General features: G+C 37.3%; 1 protein-coding gene across 1 annotated transcript; it reads right to left on the bottom strand.

Annotated features, from left to right (window-relative positions):
* Nucleotides 1-12,630: 12,630 nt before the first annotated feature.
* LOC123234363 (olfactory receptor 6-like) lies at nucleotides 12,631-13,587 on the bottom strand. Its single transcript, XM_044660269.1, has one exon. It carries the CDS (start codon nucleotides 13,585-13,587, stop codon nucleotides 12,631-12,633), a length of 957 nt encoding a protein of 318 aa, XP_044516204.1.
* Between the last annotated feature and the right edge of the window lie 4,352 nt (nucleotides 13,588-17,939).

The raw sequence follows: 17,939 nt of genomic DNA, 5'->3' as shown, positions 1-17,939 counted from the left end.
ACATTAATGCATTGCTGGTGGAGTTGTGAACTGATCCAACCATTCTGGCTACCAATTTGGAACTATGCTCAAAGGGCTATAAAAGAATGCCTGCCCTTTGACCCAGTCATACCATTGTTGGGTTTGTACCCCAAAGAGATCATAGATAAACAGACTTGTACAAAAATATTTATAGCCGCCCTTTTTGTGGTGGCAAAAAACTGGAAAATGAGGGTATACCCTTCAATTGGGGAATGGCTGAACAAATTGTGGCATATGCTGGTGATGGAATACTATTGTGCTCAAAGGAATAATAAACTGGAGGAATTCTATGTGAACTGGAAAGACCTCCAGGAATTGATGCAGTGTGAAAGGAGCAGAGCGAGAAGAACATTGTACACAGAGACCAATACACTGTGGTAAAATCGAATGTAATGGACTTCTGTACTAGTAGCAATGCAGTGACCCAGGACAGTTCTGAGAGATTTATGGTAAAGAATGCTACCCACATTCAGAGGAAGAACTACAGGAGAGGAAACAGAAGAAAAGCAACTGCTTGAACACATAGGTTGAGGCGGACATGATTGGGGATGTAGACTTGAAACTACCACACCAATGCAACTATCACAATTTGGAAATAGGTCTTGATCAATGACACATGTTAAAACCAGTGGAAATACACATTGGCCATGGGGGAGGAGGGGGAAGTTGGGGGGTTAAGGGGAAAGTAAGAGCATAAATTATGTAACCATGTTAACTTTTCAAAAAAATAAATATTAATACATGTTTAAAAATGCATTCAAGAAAAACAAAGAAATAAGCGGATGTAGATCTAAACATATAAAATAAATGAACAAAATAAAGAGATAAGAACAAAAAAAATGAAAAAAACAATTAAAAAAAAGCTTGACAAGAGCCCTAATTAAGCCAAACTTTCCAGTGGGCATTCAAATGAGAAACACAGACAGTTGATAGAAGAGAGAAAATATCTGCAAAGATATTTATTAACACACTGTCTTCACCATTAAGGACAATGAAGCTATCATGTTTGGACCAGATTCCAAGGTATTTTTATAATAGAAATAGAAATTTCACTGGAGAGAAAAAAATGAGAGATACAGGTAGACTCGAACAAATGTTTACAGGAAAGATTCGTGCTAGAAGAAATATAATTTTCATCATTGAAGGATAGATTTTTTATCTTAAAAAGGCAAATATATCAAAACATAGAAAAAACTAAGAATTAGTCAATAGTTATCTAAACATGTGGCAAATTCTTCTATGTAAATTTCTATGGGAATAATTTAAGCAAGTAGTAAATATATTCTTGGTGAGGTATTAGACAGGCATAGCTGGACTTTCTCAAGTGATATCCTGCAGTAAACATGTCTTTAGGAAGACTAATTTGGCCCCTGGGAAGAGAAAAGGATAAAAAGAAAAGAAGTTAGACATATTAGAAGATTATTGCAGTTGTCCAGGTCTGAGGTAATGAAGATGATGAATGAACTAGAACAGTGATTCCCAAAGTGGGTGCTACCGCCCCCTGGTGGTTGCTGCAGCAATCCAGGAAGGCGGTGATGGCCACAGATGCATTTATCTTTCCTATTAATTGCTATTAAAATAAAAAAAAAATTAATTTCCGGGGGCTAAGTAATATTTTTTCTGGAAAGGGGGTGGTAGGCTAAAAAAGTTTGGGAACCACTGAACTAGAGTGTTAGCCATGTGAATGAAGAAAAAGGAATAAAAGTAAGCAATATTCTGGAGATACAATCAACAAGAATTGCAATTGAATATCACTTCAAGACTTTATCTGAGTAACTGGAAAAACAACAGTGTCCTCATAGAAACCAGGAATTTAGAAGGAAGAGTATACCTGGGGTGTGGAGGGCATGGGATTGGGGAGAAAACGTTATTCTTAAATACACTTAATCAGAGATGCCTATGGTACTTCCAGATATAGTTATCCAATGAGCATTTGATAATGTGGAAAGAGATAAGGGCTAAGTATGTAAATTTTGGAATTAATTTATGGAAGTGACAGTTGAATCCCTATGGACAGATAAGATTACATATAGACAATAGAAGGGGGTCCATAATACAGTGTTGGGATACACCCATGCATGCACAGAGGATATTAAGTAAATTTTGAATCAGTCAAGGAGACTGAAAATAAATGTTCATTTAGGGTGCTAAAAATTACAGAAACTGAGGAAAGTAGAGTAAAATGAAAGAAGAGATGGCTAACCATTTCAAATATTTCAACAAGGTGAAAAAGTATGAGGGCTGAGGAAAAAACCCTTGGATTTAATATTTTAGGGACAACTCAAAACTTGAGAGATGAATTTCAAGTGAGTAGTGGGGTAGACAATCAGATTACAAGACACTGAGCAGTGTCTAGTGAGAAGGTAGTGTCAGAAATAAGAGCAAACTTTTTAGTAGTTTAGCATTAAAAGGGACAAAGAAATTGATTAATCTGAGGGTCAAGTGATTTTTTTAAGGGTAGAAGAGGCTTCAGAAAGATGAGAAAATAGGGAGATATGAAAGATAACAGAATTACATATATATGATATATAGAAAACAGATATAAAAGTTTATGGATATAAAAGTCCATGTAGCACACACACATGCACAAACACACACACACATATATGTGTGTATATATATATATATATATGTACATATATGGGGGCAACTAGGTGGCTTAGTGGATTGAGAGCTAAGCCTAGAGATGGGAGGTCCTGGGTTCAAATTTAGCCTCAGACATTTCCTAGGTATGTGACCCTGGGCAAGTCATTTAACTTTCTTGTCCCTTTCTGCTCTTCTGCCTTGGAACCCACACACAGCATTGATTCTTAGATGGAAGATAAAAGTTTAAAATATATATATGAATAGTATTATATAAAAATATATTTGTATATATAAATGTATATAGATCAATATAAAGTTTAAAAATGAAGAAATAATCAAAGACCAAATACACCAAGAAGACAGGAGGAAATGGGATTGAGGGCACAAGCACAAGTTAATTTTGTCAAGGAGAAAGTCCACTTTGGATATGTAAGTAAAGAGAAGAGGTTGGTTGACAACATAGACGGCTTAAGAGAAATGAGATCTCCTGACAGAAAGCCATGATGTTCTGGGTAAAGTAGGAAGTGAAATCATCTATTGAGAGAGAGAGAGAGGAAGGGGTTGATGTGGGAAGTTTGAGGAGAGATTTGGAACAGCAACTATTAGGATCATGATAAGGAATCCATCATGGAATAATAAAGGATTTCCAGGCACCAGTGAGGTCCAGTTGGGTTTAGTTAACTTGAATTTGCAATAGAATCAGTTGACATGATCATGAGAGTAGGAATGGAAAAGGAAGGTAGTGAGGGTTACACAAGATTAAAGGATGACAATAATACAAGAGAGAAAAAGAATACAACATAAAAGATAATAGATACTTGAATTTGTCAACTGTCTCTGGTTCAAAACTGTAAAAGAAAAAAAGTGATGTTAGAGCAGAAATGATGAATTGGGAATGTAAGTTGAATATAATGTTACTAAAGATCATGATGAGGAAGACATAACTTTAGAAGGAATGAAACATGGGAGAGAAATGTTAATGGGGAGGGGTTGATCAGAGGAGTTCCCAGATCAATTTGATGAACCTGCTGAGAATTGAGACTTAGTTTAGAACCTTTGATTGTTGATACTTTTCCCTAGAGGATTTGGATTTGCCAATGAGCACCTTGATAAAAGGATACAAGACAATTCTAATAAATGACTATCCTAAGAAGAATAAGTCAGTTTGGAACCATTCCTTCACTCCTCTTAGGAGATAGATTCTTAATGACTGGAGCTGCCCCAAGATGATTTGACTGGCTTAGATTCTTATGGTGATGAAATTTTGTGGGAAGACCCACCTCTTTGTGTTAGTCTGTAAAAGTGAGCTGAGAGACCCTCTCAGTCCCATTCTCCCCTCCCCACTTTTTGCTTCTTGATACTTCTTCTTTTATTCCTTTCTTTTAGAAACTGAGGGGATGCCCATCAATTGGGGAATGGCTGAACAAGTTGTGGTATATGATTATAGTGGAGTACTATTGTGCTGTGGGAAATGATGAGAGGGTTGGGTTCAGGAAAACATGGCAAGACCTATATGAACTGATGCAAAGTGAAGTGAGAAGAACTGGGACATCATCATGCAGAATAATAGCAATATTGCAATGATGATCAATTGTGAAAGACTTGACTACCCTGATGAATACAGTGATTTGAGATAATTCCAAGGTACTCATGATGAAAAAATATTATCCACTTCCAAAAAGAGAACTGAACTTGGAATTAGAACCTGAATTCTATTAGCCAATACATTTCTAAATCTCTCTTTCTCTGTCTCTTTTTCTCTCTCAGACCTCACACTGATTCTCCCTATCTTAAAGTATTCAACTCAATTACTGGTTCAACTCAATTGTAGTTTGCCTGGCACTATTTCTTTAAAAAATTAATTAATTAATTAAGAATATTTTTCCATGGTTATATGATTTATGTACTTTCCCTCCCTTCCTCCCACCTCCCTCTCATAGCCAATGATCAATTCCACTGGATTTTACATTGTGATTGATCAAGACCTATTTCCATATTATTAATATTTGTAATAGAGTGATCATTTAAAGTCAACATCCCCAATCATATACCTATTGATCAATCACATGTTTTTCTTCTGCGTATCTACTCCCACAGTTCTTTCTCTGGATGTGAATAGTGTTCTTTCTTATAAGTCCCTCAGAATTGTCCTGGAACATTGCAATACATGGAATTCTTCTAGTTCATCATACCTTTCAGCACAATAGTATTCCATCACCATCAGATACCACAATTTGTTCAGCTATTCTCCAATTGATGGACATACCCTCATTTTCCAGTTTTTTGCCACAACCAAGAACACAGCTATAAATATTTGTGTACAGGTATTTTTCCTTATTATCTCGTTGGGGGTACAAACCCAGCAGTGATATGGCTGGATAAAAGGGCAGGCATTCATTTAAAGCCTTTTGGGCATAGTTCCAAATTGCGTTTCAGAATGGCTGGATCAATTCACAACTCCACCAGTATTGAATGAATGCCCCAATTTTGCCACAACCTCTCCAACATTTATTATTTTCCTTTACTGTCATATTGGCCAATCTGCTAGGTGTGAAGTGGTACCTCAGAGTTGTTTTGATTTTCATTTCTCTAATTATAAGAGATTTAGAATAATTTTTCATGTGCTTATTGATAGTTTTGATTTCTTTATCTGAAAACTGCCTATTCATGGCCCTTGACCATTTATCAATTGGGGAATGGCACGATTTTTTTCTACAATTGATTTAACTCCTTTTAAATTTGAGAAATTAGATGTTTTTCAGAGGTTTTTGTTATAAAATTTTCCCCCCAATTTGTTTCTTCCCTTCTAATTTTGGTTGCATTGGTTTTGTTTGAACAAACATTTTGTTTTGTTTTTAATTTAATGTAATTAAAAGTATTCATTTTACATTTTGTAATATTCTCTATCTTGCTTGGCCTTAAATTCTTTCCTTTCCCATAGATCTGACGGGTATACTATTCTATGTTCACCTAATTTACTTATAATTTCCCTCTTTATATTTGTCATTTTCCCATTCTGAATTTATCTTGGTATAGGGTATGATATATTGCTCTAAACCTTATTTTTCCCAAGTGTTTTGCAATTTTCCCAGAAGTTTTTGTCAAATAGTGGATTCTTGTCCCAAAAGCTGGGATCTTTGTGTTTATCATACACTATATTGCTGAGGTAATTTCCCCTCAAGTCTATTCCACTGATCCTCCCTTCTGTCTCTTAGCCAGTATTATATTGTTTTTAGGACCACTGCTTTATAGTACAATTTAATACCTGGTACTGCTAGGCCACCTTCCTTCACATTTTTTCATCATTTCCCTTGATATTCTTGATCTTTTGTTCTTCCAGATGAACTTTGTTATAATTTGTTCAATTCTACAAAAAGGCTTTTTAGTAGTTTTATAGGTATGGCACTGAATAAGTAAATTAATTTGGGTAGGATTGTCATTTTTGTTATATTAGCTCATCCTACCCATGAACAAATAATGTTTTTCCAATTACTTAGATCTAGTTTTAATTGTGTGGAAAGTGTTTTGTAGTTGTGTTCATATAATTCCTGTGTTTGTCTTTGCAAATAGATTCCTAAATATTTTATACTGTCTAGGGTGATTTTAAATGGAATTTCTCTTTCTAACTCTTGCTGCTGAGTTGTTTTGGAAATATATAGAAATATATAGAAATGCTGATGATTTATGTGGGTTTATTTTGTATCCTGCAACTTTGCTAAAGTTGTTGATTATTTCCACTAGCTTTTTAGTTGATTCTCTAGGATTTTTCAAGTAGACCATCATATCATCTGCAAAGAGTGATAGTTTAGTCTCCTCATTGCCAACTTTAATCCCTTCAATTTCTTTTTCTTCTCTAATTGCTACCATTAGCATTTCTAGTACAATGTCTTGTTTTGTTTTTTATCACAAAGATCATATACTAGGACTTAACATTTTTTTAATTTTAAAAAATTTAGAATATTTTCTCACATGATTCATGATATCCAACCCCCTGTTTTTTCCTCCTCTCTCCTGAATCTGACAAGCAGTTCCACTGGGTTATACACATATCATTGTTCAAAACCTATTTCCATGTTATTTATATCTGCAGTAGCACGATCCTTTAACATCAAAACCCCAGTTATTACCCTATCACATTACATGATTGATCACATATTTTTCTAATGCATTTCCATTTCTGCAGTTTTTTTTTTGGATGTGGATAACGTTCTTTCTCACAAGTTCCTCTGAATTATCCTGGATCATTACATTGTTGCTAGTAGCAAAGTCAGTTACATTTGATTGTGCTACAATTACACACACAATGCATTAGTGTCACAATTTTGCCACATCCCCTCCAACATTTATCACTTTCTTTTCATGCCATATTGGCCAATCTGCTAGGTGTGAAGTGGTCTCTCCGAGTTGTTGTAATTTGCATTTCTCTAATCAGGAGGAATTTAGAACATTTTTTTCATGTGCTTATTGATAGTTTTGATTTCATCCTGTGAAAACTGTCTATTCATGTCCCTCAAACATTTGTTGATTAGGGAATGGCTTGATTTTTTGTAAATTTGGCTTAGTTACTTATATATATGGGAAATTAGACCTTTGTCTGAGACTTTTATTATAAAAATGTTCTCCCAGGTTTTGCTTTACTTCTAATTTTGGTTGCATTGGTTTTGTTTGTACAAACTTTTTAATTTGATATAATCAAAGTCATTCATTTTACATTTTCTTTCATTTTAAATTCTCCTTTCCATAAGCCCTTATTGATTATGATTTTATTGCATGATAGTCTGAAAAAATTGCATTTATTATTCTGCTTCCCTACATTTTTTGGTAATGTTTTTCTGCCCTAGTACAAGGTCAATCTTTGTATATGTGCCATGTGCTGCTGAAAAGAAGGTATGTTCCTTTTTTCCTATTTATTTTTCTCCACATATATATAAGTTCTAATTTTTCTAACATTTCATTTACTTCCATTGTTTCTTTCTTATTTATTTTTTGTTTTGATTTATCTAGTTCTGATAGTGGAAGGTTGAAGTCCCCCACTAGTATGATTTTACAATCTATTTCCTCCTTAAGCTCCTTTAGTTTCTCCTTTAGAAATCTGACTGCTATACCATTTGATATATGTCAAGTACTGATATTTCTTCATTAGTTATCCTGACTTTCATCAAGATGTAATTGCCTTCCTTATCTCTTTTAATTAGATCTATTTTTGCTTTAGCTCTGTCTGATCTGAGATCATAATTGTTACTCCTGCCTTCTTTGTCTCAGTTGCCCTGAATTGTTTCTGACCATTAGTTCCTCTTTAGGTAGCCTGTTGGATGTGTTTCCCAGAAACTCACCACAATGGTTCCAGACAGTGTGAATCCAACATTAGTTAAAGCCCTATTTTAGTTCAGAACTACCTTACTCAGGTGATTCACCAGCTTCAGCCCCACTTAGTAGCAGGGATATAAGAATGAGCCATTGAGTCTGGATCATACTTCTAAAAACATAAGAAATAAAATGTTTTTGGGGAACAAAGCACTCTATATTGTGTTTTTATTTCTTTAAAATGACAAAGTAATTTTAAATCTGTAAAGAATATTTTAAAGTATATATTTATTATATTTCTATTTTTCATTAAAATTTCCACAAAAAAGACATTTCTAGAAATTTTATGTTTTCATATATAATCCATAAAGAAGATTGATCAGAGAAGCCTCGAATCATTTTTCCAAAACTCCCCAATTGACTGTTCAGGTTCCAGAGCTGGAACTTTTGCCGGAGGGGGCACCTCCCATGGTAGTAAACATATAGATATAGACTCTAGCCCCTGGTTAAGAGAATACTGGGAATTCTGTTCATTCCTTCCCATCAACTGACTAAGAGCCAAGTAAACAGGAAATTCCCTGTCTGTCCTCTATAAGAACAAGCCTTTAAATGATTCTCACACACCCTTTTTCTTTTCCAATAAGAGCACTTATTTCTTTATTTTATTCCAGTAACGAATCTTCACATAAGTTTTCCAAGGTTACATGATTCATGTTGTCTCCTCCTCCAATGCTGTATTTGACAAACACTGCATTTTACATGTATTATCACTCAAAACCTATTTCCATATTGTTAATTTTTGTAGCTGAGTAATCTTCTCAAACCAAAATCATATGCTCAAATAAACAAATGATAAATCGTATGTTTTCTTTTGCATTTCTACCCAAACAGTTCTTTCTCTAGATGTGGATAGAATTCTTTTCATAAGTCCCTCAGAGTTGTCCTGGATCATTGTAGCATTGTTAGTAGCAAAATCCATCACATTTGATCATCTCACAATATTTCAGTTCCTGTGTATAATGTTCTCCCGGTTCTCCTTGTTTCATTCTGCATCGGTTCATGTAGGTCCTTCCAGTTCTTAGAGAAATCAACTGTTTCATCATTTCTTATAGCAGAATGGTATTCCATCACCATCACATACCACAATTTGTTCAACCATTCCTCAATTGAGGGACTTCTCCTCAGTTTCCAATTTTTTGCCATCACAAAAAGTGAAGCTATAAGTACTTTTGTACAAACAGATCATTTCCCATTTTTTTACCTCTTTGTGATACAGACTTAGTAGTGGTATTGCTGGAACAAAAGGCATGCATTCTTTTAAAACCCTTTGGGCATACCAATAAGTGCACTTTTAAGTAACTTCCCCAATGCCATACTCCTAGGAATTTGTGAAAGTGAGAAACGACCAAGCCTGAAACACTGAAGGGTTTTCTTTCTTTTTTGTGTTACTATTTATTTTTAAAAATATATAACATAATATGTAATGTAACAATAATATAATACAAAATTTGTTATAAATATGTAATAAATTATAAAAACTTTATTATCCAAGAGAACAAATTTTTACATTAGCAATGCCCCAAAATATCTATGTCTCATTCTATTTTCCCCCTTCCCTAAGAAGGCAGGTAATACAATATAGGTGGTACATATATTATCATATACTACATTTTTTCCTGTTCATAATGTTGTGATACAAGACACATCCAAGGCTTGAGAGGCTTGGAATACAATGAGTCAGGTCAGGAAAGCATTCCATTTAATTGCCTGAGATAAGATGATGATGGGGAAAGAAGGCTGGATTTGAAGCTGCAAGCCCAAGGTTTGAAACTTGGTTCTGCTACTCTACTATCTTATCTCTGGTGACTCTGGGCAAATTATGACTTCTTAGGGATTATTACTCATCTATAAAATAAAAGAATGGATTAGTTCTATAAGGGTTTCTAGAGTCAATATTAAGTGTAGCTTCCAAGTAGGCTAGACAAAGTGGGTTAAGTGACTTTCCTAGGGTCCCACAGCTATCTGAGGTCACATTTGAACCCAGGTCCTCCTGTGGATTCATGCAATATTAGGAGTAACATGGTGAAGGATGGAGTGGAAAATGAGCCAGTAGAGAAAGGGAGATCAGTAAGGAGATTATTAGATTACTTGGGCTTGCACATGCTTGCAGAAGAAGTAGAAAAAAGGGAATAGACACATCTATTTTGCAGAGATAGAAGATTGGATTGAGACATGGCCACATATTTGATAAACTTGCCATGTATATCATTGGTTTAAAGAAACATTGCACAGTGTAGTTCCAAGGATAGATTCCTGGAGATTGTACTGGAGATTTTCATCCAGAATGGCATCCAGATTTAAGATAATTCCTGCACTAAGTTTAATTTCAAGTGGGTTAACCAATGTCATTCTTTGCACGGTCTTGAGAAGACAAAGGGGGATTTTGATTCTTCTATTTTTTTCCATCTAAGAATACTGTTTCATTTCATGATCTGATTTACTTCCTTGGCATGACCAAGCTTTGAAACTTGGCTCCGCTACTCTACTCTCTTATCTGGGTGACTTTGGGCAAATCATAACTTCTCTGGGATTATTACCTCAGCTAGGGAATATGTCTTTATTTACATATTAAAAGAATAACAATAATGAACTTAAGGTATAAATGATTTTTTTAACCTTTACCTTTTGTCTCAGAATTAATACTAAATATTGATTCCAAGGCAGAAGAGCAGTAAGGGCTAGGCAATGGGAGTTAAGTGACGTGTCCAGGATCACACAGCTAGGAAGTGTTTCAGGCTAGATTTGAGCCCAGAATCTCCCTTCTCCAGGCCTGACTCTATCCACTGAGCTACTTAGATGCCTTTGGAAATAATTTTTCTCATGAATGTCCTAAAATATACCTGATAACTTATTAAATACCATATATCTTATAGAGTCAAGGTCATCAAATGGACTGAAACTATGAAGTTGGTAGCCATTTCAGTTCCTCAGCTATGGGCACCTAGCTAGGTGGCTCAGTGAATAGAGCACTAGGTCTGAAGTCAGGAGGACCTGAGTTCAAATCTGGTCTCAGACACTTACTAGCTGTGTGACTCTGGGCAAGTCATTTAGCTGTTTGCTTTAGTTTCGTCATGTATAAAATGAGCTGGAGAAGGAAATGACAAACCTTCAGTATCTTTGCAAAGAAAACCCAAAATAGTGTCACAAAGAGTCAGATAGGATTTAAATAACTGAATAACAAAAACAGAACCTCAGCTTTCTAATCTTTAAAATGGGAATAAAAAATCCTTACTTCTAAAGATTGCTGTGGGGATCAAGTGAAAGTGCTTTTGAAGTACAAAATGCTTCTCTTTTGTCTACAGTGGTACATAGAGTGTGGTATAGTAGTGTAGTGAGGGGGAAACACAAGATTATTTAGTTCAACTTATTTAATAGTTGAGGTTTCCAGAGGTAACATGACTTTCCTTAGGCTTCACAAGTAGGAAGCAGCAGAGCTGGGCTTCAAATCTAGATCTTCTAACTCCAAATCCAGTGCCTGGAATTGCTTAATAGATATATGTTGGAGAATTGAATACTGCTTCTTACTTTTCATCTCACCATTTGTTTGACCTTAAGTAAGTCATTCGGCTCCTCTAGCCTTAATTACTTCACATGCAAAATGGGGATAATAATAAAATGTACTTCAAAACAAAAATCAAATGACACAATGCATGTTTGTAAATGGAATATACGTTGTCCCATTTATATCTTGATTCTGCCTTCAATGTCCTGGCATGTGATAGGCACACTTTCAAAAGATTTATTCAATTAAGTAAGAAAGGGAACGAATGGGAAATGTCCTTTGAAAAATGTAAAGAATCTATGCGTAGTGCCCCAACCAGGATCATGTAGCCAGGGAACTGTAAGACATGTCAGAGGCTAGTTAGTTCAATTCTCTAATTTTACAGATGAGGAAACTGAGTCTCACAGTAGCCCACAGTTGCATATGCAATTAGTGGCAATAATATGTACCCAAAACTTCTTATTCCAAGCCTGACACTCTGCTGTATTCCACTTCTCTCTTTCTTCTCCTCCTCCCCTTTCTCTCTTTCCCTTATTCTTCTCTTCCTCTTCTTCAGCCTTCTCTTCTTCATTTTCTTTCTTCTCTTCCTCATTTTCTTTCTCCCTTTCTCTTCTCCCTTATTTCTCACTCTATTCCCATTTTTCTTTCTCCCTCTTTTCCTCCATCCTCTTCATTTCCCCTCTCTTCTCCTCTTTTCTCTCTTCTTCCTGCAAATTGTTCACCTGAGTTAAGTATCACCTGCAAAATTCAGTATGAAGTACTCTCTCAGTTGAGGGGAGTGGGGTGGGGGACATGGGAAAAAGAGATGTCTATATGAGGTTGGAACTAGAGAAGCTATGGAGGGGTGGAAGTAAGAGCAGGATGGGATGGGGAGTAGCTCATTCCAATCACCATCTAGTAGGTTCCTATCCTATCTAACTTGGAGCTAAACTCGGTGTTCTCTAATTGGTTTGGAGGACTCTAGGGGCTACATGCCATGTCATTTGAGCTTCACTATAACCCTGTGAGGTAGGAACTATAGATATTATGATCCCCCATTCAGAGATGGGGAAAGTGAGGCTTTTAGAAAGTCACACAACTGCTAAGTGTCAGAGGCGAGATTCAAACTCGGGTCACCGGGAAGTTGGGATGACGGCTCTCTTAAATCCTCCTGAATCCTAGGCGACAGCATCCATCTTCTTTGACATCCTCTGCACTGTCTTCTTTAGGGCAACCTTCACCTCTGTGTTCCTCAGACAATAGATAATGGGGTTAAGGAGTGGGGTGAGTACAGTGTAGACTACCGACACCAATTTATTATAGTCAAAAGAATAAATGGCCCGGGGCCGGGCATAAATGAAGAGTGAAGCTGAGTAAAAGATGACCACTACGGCCAAGTGAGAGGCACAAGTGGAGAAGGCCTTCTGCTGACCTGAGGCTGAAGGGATCTTCAGGATGGTAGAGATGATGGAGACGTAGGAGAAGATGGTAACCAGGAGTGGAACGATCAGGATGAGCAACGCCAGGAGAAAGTCCACGATCTCGGCCATGGACATGTCGGAGCAGGCGAGGTTCAGCAGTGGGGACACATCGCAGAAGAAATGATTCATGACGTTGGGCCCACAGTAGCCAAGGCGTGAGATGAAGAAGACCTTTCCCAGGGAGATGGTGAAGCCGCTGAGCCAGGAGCTGGCCGCTAAGCGGAGGCACACGCCAGGGTCCATTATGGCTGGGTAGCGGAGTGGGTTGCAGATGGCTACGTAGCGATCGTACGCCATGACGCCCAAGAGGGAGCACTCCGTGCAGGCCAGCCCCAGGAAGAAGTAGAGCTGGGCCATACAGCCCACGAAGGAGATGCGTCCAAACTCGGGGGCCACGAAGGTAAGCAGCATCTTGGGCACAGTGACGGAGATGTACCACACCTCCAGGAAGGACAGGTTACTGAGGAAGAGGTACATTGGCTTGTGGAGAGAAGGACTGACCCTGATCAGAGTGATGATGATGATATTTTCAATGACGGTCAAAGAGTAGACGAGCAGGAACAACATGAAAAGGGAGAGGTGGAGCCCCAGAGAGCCGGGGAAACCCAGGAGGATAAACTCAGTTACCTGCGTGTAGTTGTCCCACGTAAACATGGCTGCCACAACGTTTTCAATCTAAAGAAGGACCAAAGATAGTGAGAGCTAAACAAGTGAAGTACCTGGCAGGAAAGGACAGGGATGACATCCTTCCTGATGCCCCTGAAGCCATGGGATTGGCATCACATACAATCTGGCTCCATCATTTGTCATCTCAGTCTCTTACAATCTATGGATGAACCTCTCTGGATTTGGCCAACGCTAATGACAATGCTGGCTCTAGAGTCACAAGTACTGGGCTAAAAGCCCACCATTGATGCCACCCCTGTGACAGAAGACAAGTCACTTTGCCTTCTCGAGTGGTTCTTATCTTCTTCATCTCTAAACTGAGGGGTTTGACCCAGTAGGACCCCAAGACCCCCTTCCAGCTCTGGAGATTTGTTCCTGTCATTCTATGCCAATTCACATTCCTAACAATGTTTTAATATTAGAAATTACTTGAGTAATTCTTTAGATAGGTATCACAAGCATCATTAACTCTCATCTGGCAGATGAGGAAACTGAGGTTCAGAGACATTAAATGATTTTTCCAGCATTACACTGGCTGTAAATGTCAAAACTAAGGCTTGGTACTAGCTCTTCAGACACCAAGAGTGGGGAAAGCCCAGAGGAGACACGGGGACCAGAGAGGAGTCTAGTTTGACTGAAGCAGAGATTCTTTGGCAGGGGAACCTGTTTTTCTGGAAAATGCAGGTTTCCCTCCATGAGGAATTCTTGCTTTGGTATTCAAGGCCCTCTACAATATAGCACTTCTCTTCCATTGCAAGTCATATTGGTCTTAACTAATGTTTTAGACAAACTTGGGTGTTCTCTAACCTCCAAATATGACTTGAGATTTCTTATCTCAGTGTTTTTGATTATGCCTTGCCCTATGCCTTAAATATCATTTCTTCTCTTGTTGATTTCCTACCTTTCCTTTATTTTTTATTTTATTTTTTAACATTTATTAATATTCATTTTTTAGAAAAGTTAACATGGTTACATGATTCATGCTCCTACTTTCCCCTTCACCTCTGGCCCTCTCTCCACCCATGGCCAATGCGCATTTCCACTGGTCTACCTTTCCTTTAAATGCCACTTCCTTCAGGAAGCATTCCTTGACTGCCCCATCACCCACAAATATTGAACATACCTTTGGACTGCACAGATTAACCTCTTTCATGCATTCATCACTTAATTGCCTCTTTTTGTAACCCCAAGACTTAGGACAGTGCCTGGCACACAGTAGATACTTAATACTGATTGATTAATCAATTATGATCAGCTGGATAACATAGTAAATAGAGTTGGAATTAGGAAGACCTAAGTTTAAGTCTGGACTTATACACTTACTAGCTGTGTCACCCTAGACAGGCCATATAACTTCTATTTTTCTCAATTTCCTACCTGTAAAACGAAGAGAATATGAACACCAACCTTTCAGAGTTGTTGTGAGGATCAAATGAGATAAAATTTGCAAAGCACTTTGCTTAGTACCTGGCACACAATAGGAACTTAATCAATGGTTCTTTCTTCCCTTTATCACACAGTGCTGTATTATAGACATTCATGTCTATGTCTTACTTCTCTACTGGATTGTATGTTCTATGAAGACAGACATCTTCTCTTGATTTTGTTTCTCCCAAGCACCTTGCACAAAGTAGGTTTTAAATAAATGTGTTTGTATTAAATGAATCCATTTTCTAATCCCTATTCCCTTTGTTCACCATTTTTGCTCATCCTTTTCTTTCTCTTCCTCCTTTTCTTCTCCTTTCCACACTGATAAATGTTAGATGGATGAAGGAATGGTATTGGTAATGAAGAAAAGATCAAGGATAGTCCATTTAGGGGCTTAGGAGAGTTCTGTGGTTATCAAATGTTTCCCACATCTGCATACAGATGTGTTTTGAAAGACCTTGTTTTTCTGGAAATGGTTTCTCTTAAATGTGGGGGGCTAAAGGTAGACTCCAGTGTTTGGAATTTTGCTCTAGTACATGGGCAGAAATTCCTTAGGAAATTAACCCCCAGAAACAACTAAGATTCCTGATTCCTTGAGGGGATTTCACAAAGGGACCATTTATTTATTTATTTGACAAATCTCTAACTTTTGTCTTAAAATGGATACTAAGTATTAATTCCAAGGCAGTAAAGGTTGTCAGTGAAGGTTCAGTGACTTGCCCAGGGCCACACAACTAGGAAGTGTGTGAGGTCAGATTTGGACCCAGGACCTCCCATCTCTATCCACTGAGCTGCCTAGCTGCCTCCACAAAGCAACTGTTAGGGGAAGTAGAATTTTGAGATCTTCATATCCAGTAGACTCAGACGACTACTATTCTCTCTTGTCATCTTCTTGCCCTATTACTGGATGGTGCCTCTTCTTCTTTTCCCTTCCCTTGCAGCTCAGGGAACAATAATTAAACCACTGCTACTATTAAGTGGAAAGGATGGGCTAGAAGATAATTGCCCAACTTGCCACTCTTCTGCTTTCCCAGACCAAAAAATTCCTGTTAGGCCAATCCTCCTTTATATGCACCATCTTCCTCTAACAGGATGCAAGTTCCTTTGGAGGGCAATGTCTGTTCTGCTTTTTGTATGTGTATTCCTAACATTTATCACAGTGCCTGACATATAATAAATATTTAATAAATGCTTTTTCATTCCTTTTTTCCTTCCTTCCATCATGAACTAGATACTCATGGACATGGAAGAATTCAGGAGTCATCCTGCCTGAAGACCTGGGGATAAACTGAAGAGCTTTGGAGCCTATTTCCCACCCCCATTCTTTTAATAAAATAGGATTTTATTAAAGTGAAGAACTGAAAAGCATTTCAGCATTTGTGGGATTAGATACTATCTTGAAATCTGAACTCACCCAACCTGCCTAGATTCTTGGCAGAACACTTGGGTTCTAGGTTTTGCTCTGAAAAATGGTCATCTCATCGGCCCAATGGTGCTTTGCCACCACCCAATAGTCTGAAACCAAAGATCTCAGAGCGTTTTGCCAGATTCATTTGTTAAGGGGAGATAAGAAGAATAAGATCAGTCCCTTTGTGGTTGTTGTTTTAAAGGTGAGCTTTAGGAAATGAAATATTTCAAATTCTATCCACCTGAAGTCTTTCATTACTTTGGGGAAGGTATAGAAACTCAATTGAAAAAACAATGAAATGCAGAGACATTTAAATGACAAATTTAATGTCAAAGACTAATTTTTTCAGTTGCAGAAAGAGGGATTTAGGTTAGACATGAAGAAGCATGCAGCCCAGTGTGCTAGAAGTCCTCCTTTATGTAACATTCCCATGTAACATTCAGATTCTCCAGCTATTATTCTTGATTATTACTACATGAGTCCTGGAAATGTTCACAGATCCATGGATTTGTATATGAAACAGCATAGCATTTGGGGCCAAGAGATCTGGGTTCAGTTGATGTTTCCCATGCTTCCTACCTATGTAACCAAGGGCAAGGCATTTAATCTTCATGAGCCTCAGTATCCTCCACTGTGAAATGGGATAATAATACCTATGGGCACTTCTTACAGTTTTGTTTTAAGGATCAAATGAAATAATGAATGCAAAAAGTACTTTACAAACTTTTAGGTGCCTGTATAGATGTTAATTGTCATTTGTTTCTATTGAACAAAATCTGGTCATTGAGATACTTTCAGAGTGTAAATGGTACAATAACAAATAAACAGAATTTCATAAAAAATGGTTTGGACATTGGTTGTCTGGGTAATCTTTGGCATCATGTACCTTTTTGGGGTCTTGGTTTTTTCTTTCTAAAATGGGGATAATAATAATCATTGCTCTGCTTTCCTTACAGGACTATGGGGAAATCCAACAAGATAATGGGTGTGAAAATGCTCTGGGAATTGGAAAATATTGGAGAAATGGAATGTGATGATTGATCACATGCTAGAAGATATTATGTGGAAAGGTCACAGGTTATACCCTGGAGTTATTTGAAATCATAGGATCCCAGAATATTAAAGCTGCAAGGTATCTTTGAGACCTGTTGGCCAAACCAGAAAACCACTGACTTATACAGTCTGAGAACCATAAAGGGACTTCAGAGGTAAAAAAAATATAACTCATACCTGGACATGGATCTTTATCCTTCATCAGGAAGTCAGCACCTTTTTTTGAAGACCTCCAGGGATGGGCACTATTTCTCATTCCGTTTTGAGACATCTACAGATAATTCTTTTAAATTGCTAGCCAAAGTGTTTCCCTGCAACTTAGTAATAACAATTATAATGGCTCACATTTATTTAATACTTTGAGGATTACAAAGTGATTTACAAATATTATCTCATTTGATTCTCACATTACCTCTGCAAGACAGGTGATATTATTTTTACCACTTTAAGA

Source organism: Gracilinanus agilis, chromosome 2 (assembly GCF_016433145.1).
Source record: "Gracilinanus agilis isolate LMUSP501 chromosome 2, AgileGrace, whole genome shotgun sequence".
Classification (NCBI taxonomy): domain Eukaryota; kingdom Metazoa; phylum Chordata; class Mammalia; order Didelphimorphia; family Didelphidae; genus Gracilinanus; species Gracilinanus agilis.
The sequence above is the reverse complement of the archived record's forward strand: the minus strand, read 5'-3'. Positions and strand labels throughout refer to the sequence as shown.

What these genes read in the sequence shown, in the direction of transcription:
- LOC123234363 (XM_044660269.1), bottom strand. Translation starts at nt 13,587, where the DNA reads ATGTTTACGTGGGACAACTACACGCAGGTAACTGAGTTTATCCTCCTG.